Source organism: Chrysochloris asiatica, unplaced genomic scaffold (assembly GCF_000296735.1).
Source record: "Chrysochloris asiatica unplaced genomic scaffold, ChrAsi1.0 scaffold00262, whole genome shotgun sequence".
NCBI classification, from domain to species: Eukaryota; Metazoa; Chordata; class Mammalia; order Afrosoricida; family Chrysochloridae; genus Chrysochloris; species Chrysochloris asiatica.
In genome coordinates this window covers 1394942-1398721 of record NW_006408780.1, presented here as the reverse complement: position 1 = coordinate 1398721, position 3780 = coordinate 1394942, and the positions used below count along the sequence as shown (strand labels likewise).

The 3780-nt window shown below is 59.0% G+C and overlaps 1 protein-coding gene across 1 annotated transcript in view; it reads right to left on the bottom strand.

Annotated features, from left to right (window-relative positions):
- The window catches only part of TMEM129 (transmembrane protein 129), a 5071-nt gene extending 1291 nt beyond the window's left edge, over positions 1-3780 (bottom strand). The window contains exons 1-2 of the mRNA XM_006874109.1: positions 3576-3780; positions 1152-1626 (exon numbers count right to left, since the gene is read on the bottom strand). Of these exons, the coding sequence (XP_006874171.1) occupies positions 1152-1626; positions 3576-3780 (680 nt within the window). The remainder of the gene's footprint in view (positions 1-1151; positions 1627-3575) is intronic.

Below are 3780 nucleotides of genomic sequence, written 5' to 3'. Positions count from 1 at the left end.
GTACCTTAAAGTCCTAATTCTAGACGCTGCTCTCGGGAAAGGCGAATCGACGCCGTCGTCTTCATGAGGTGAGCTTCAACGGAAAAGTTGCTCCCCTGGGGTATTGAGACAGACGGGCCGCCGCGGGCCTCTCGGAAGCTGATTGGCTGTTTGTTCGCGGGAGGAGGGTGGTATTGGCGGGAGATTCGGACGCGCGCGGCGCGAGCGTCAGAAGGGGAGGGAAGCCGCGTCCTCGTAGAGTCTCGACTAGGGTGGAGGTGCGTCTCTGATTGGTTCAGGTCTGGGCGGGGCAAGCCTCCGATAGGTCCCGTGTGGTCGAAGTCAGTCTCCCATTGGCTCAGCCCAGGGTGGAGGCGCGCCACTGCACTGGCGGGAAACTTGGAACCCGGAGGGCGCAGTCTGTGGAGTTTGCGCCTCCCGATCCCGGGCGAGATACCCCGGGATCGTCAGGGGCCGTGGCCACAGTAGGGTCCCAGTTCGCGTAGTCCCCGCCCGTTCGGCCATGGGTCTCCAGTACATCAAGTCCCGGATGGGGCAAAGGGGACTGGAGTCTTCCACGGTACAGCGCGCCCCGGGTCATCGATCGCTGCGGGGACTGGAAGGGCCCGGTGCAGGCCAATTCGCTTTGTGGTAGACGGTTCCCCAGAACTCCGAGGAAATCGCAGACCCTGAACGAGGAAGATTCAGGGATGGTGGAGTGCATGGAGGAGGTGGGATGCCGGACTCTTCGCTGCATCTGAACCCGCCTACTTCCTCCTGTGAACCCTCTGATTACATAGTTACTCCAAATCTTTTTACCTTTCTTTTGAAACTTTATTATAATTTGGATGAAAATTTACAGAGCACTTTAGTTTTTCATTTGACAACTTATACACATTTTGTTTTGTGACATTGGTTGGAATCCCCTCTGTTCTGGGGAAATGATGCCCTTTTGGTCTATGGCTGAGTGTACTGAGGAGCACGTTCCTGGCTGCTCTTGTTCACTAGTGCTGTGGGTTACTGCGCTGGACTGCAAAGTCGGTTCAAGCTCACCAACTGCTTCAGAAACCCTAAGCAGTGTCACTATGGACTGGCTCCACAGCACTTAACAACAACAAAGAGATTCTTAAAGAGCCTTGCTAACACAGATGCTCTGTGTGGGCCACACGTACCGAATGTCAAAGGCCTTCACGTAGGGGCTGGTACTGGCCACACGGATGGTGAGGAACTGCACAGGCAGGTTGGAGTCGGGCGAGAGCTCGTGCTGCCTTGACTCCGTCACAGTCAGGTGGACATCCTGCTGCTGGACCACGTGGACATGGTATGTGGTCACCTTCATCACCCAGGTGTCTGTCACGATCACGCGGGCACCTGGCGCCCCAGTGGCAAACTTGTCAATCCGCCGGAACTCAGTGTTGACAGAAGAGGCGACAGCCCGCCAGCCAGACTGTGGGAGGGCATACCTCGCCAGGGTGCGGGCCAGCGGGTGGCGGGCCCACCTGTCCCGTGACCAGTAGTAAGTGAGGATGCAGGCTGAGGCAGGGAGGGTCACCGCCAGCAGGAGGAAGAGCTGCCAGGCCTCCGGGGCCTGACTAGGCACGTACAGTTGTTTCTCTGAGGCTGCAAAGCACATGCCTACGTAGTAGCCTACGAGGGACAAGCACACTCCATCACGCACTGGCCAGGTCACCGGGTACCTCGCTGCAGTGACCGCACTTCCTCATCTGTCCCCAGCCTGGGCCTGGCCCCCTGCCCTGGTCACTTGAGATTACCCTGTGACACCAAGGAAACACAGGTGCAGCTTGCCACGCTGTCGCCGGGGCCTCTGTGGCTGCCCTTCCTAGGTGTAGCAGCCTCTCCCAGTGTGGCTGCAGGAGTTGCCACAACATCCCCATTGGGACTCAGAGTGGGTTCCTCCCACCACCCACCAAGGCATTAGCTCTCTCTGGCCTCTCAAGTGCTCCAGCAGCTCAGGCCCCGCCAGCCGGCCCCTGTCCACCACCCCAAGGAGGCCACCTGGCCGACTCTGCTTCTAGCCTGCACTTACCTCAGCTCTGAAGCCACTGTGTCCTCCCACCAATGGGACACCCTCACTGTGTCTGTGGCACAGCAGATGTGGCTGACACCAGCCATCTGCTACCAGACCTACTTCTGCCCCCAGTTCCCCAAGGCCTTGTTGGCCCACATAATATCCGAGTGTCCATCCTGGTCTCGCACTGAGGCCAACTCTGCGTCTGTGGCTCCCCAACAATCTGGAACTTTTCTCCTCACCTCATCTCTGCCTTATCTCCCTACACCCATCCTCCCAGGCCCAGAGACCACACCCTCCTCCAGGAAGGCCTCCATTCCCTCTGGATGTAATCAGTTCAAGCACCTACATCCTCATACCCAGAACTGCCCCACCAGGTGACAAGCAGTCAACAGGTTTGACACCTGATCCCAGCCTGGCCAAAACACTCTCCCCGCCAACCCTCAAGTTCTGTCCCTTGCAAGCAAGTACCTAAAACACAAAGTACCAGCAGTGGGGTAGGCACAGAGCTGTCCTGCTACATCTTCAATGAGGCCACTGTAGCCACTAGCCAGGTACCCCCTGCCCACTCTTTCAGGCCCCCAAGTACCAGACACAGGAAACTCCACTCAGAACGGTGCCCACCCTCACACTGTGATCCCCCTCTTATCGGGGTGGTCCCAGCCAACACTTGAGTTAAGATGGTGGTCTCTGGGAGCCTGCCTGTTTCTCCCCCACATGGAGTCCCGGGTTCTGGAGTGTTCCTCTACCCAAGACCACTTCCCCTGGATTCTTTCTCAAGAATGAATTCCATTTCAGGGTCTGCCCTCTGGAACACGTGGGTAAAGCCCCTTCTCAGCCCCACTCCAGGCATGTGAGGAATCAGGTGATGGTGATGGGGAGTCCCAGGTCCTCTTCCCCCCAGCAAGCAGATGAGATGCTGGTCCAACACCTCCCAGGCCTTGAGACCACTGTAGCAGGTGGCAGGGAGGAAAGCTAGAGGGAGCCTGGACCACTGATGTCTGCCATGCCCCTAGCCCAGCCCAGCCCGCTCCTGCTCTTCCTGACTTCTGCAGCCAAAGAGGGAAGCAGTCACATTTGGGGGGCAGGGGAGATCACAGTTGGGGGAACCCAAAGCAACCCCAACCCCAACCAATGAGCTCAGGAAACAGTCCCAAGGGGACCTCTCCCGGAAGTCTCTCCTCAACAAGGACCACGGAGGCCCCACTGCCTCCAGGTTTCTCCTACCAGGAACCAGGTGGGGAAAGGCCAGAAACTTGCAGAGTCCATTGGTAATGCCCTCAGGTCGTGCCCTGGGCAGACACACCACTTCCGGGGGAGTAGAAATGGCCCCCAGCCTCACAGGCAGAACCGTGGGAAGACCTGGAATCCGGGTTGGCCTCGGTGGGGGGAGAAGAGGGAGTTGCGTCTGCAGATACTGCTGGACATAGAGTCACATCCCCAGCCGGGGCCCACACCCAGCCAAGAGGCCGGCGGCGGTATGAGATCCGCCTCCGGCGCCAGGCCATGATTGGGAGGCCCTGGCTCGGGAGGTGACAGTCCTCAGGGGCGGCCCGGCCCTCCTCACCGAGTGGCAGCAGAGAGTGGCACAGCAGCGTGGCGGCCGTGCGGCGCAGGTGGTAGGGCACGAAGGCTGCATCCTCGCTGCCAAGCCAACCCGACAGCAGGTTCTGCACGGTGAGCCCAGCCGAATGGAACTCGTTAGGCGTGAACACGAAACACACAGCGAAGACCAGGTAGGCCAGGGTGAACGTGACCTCGGGACTGTCCAT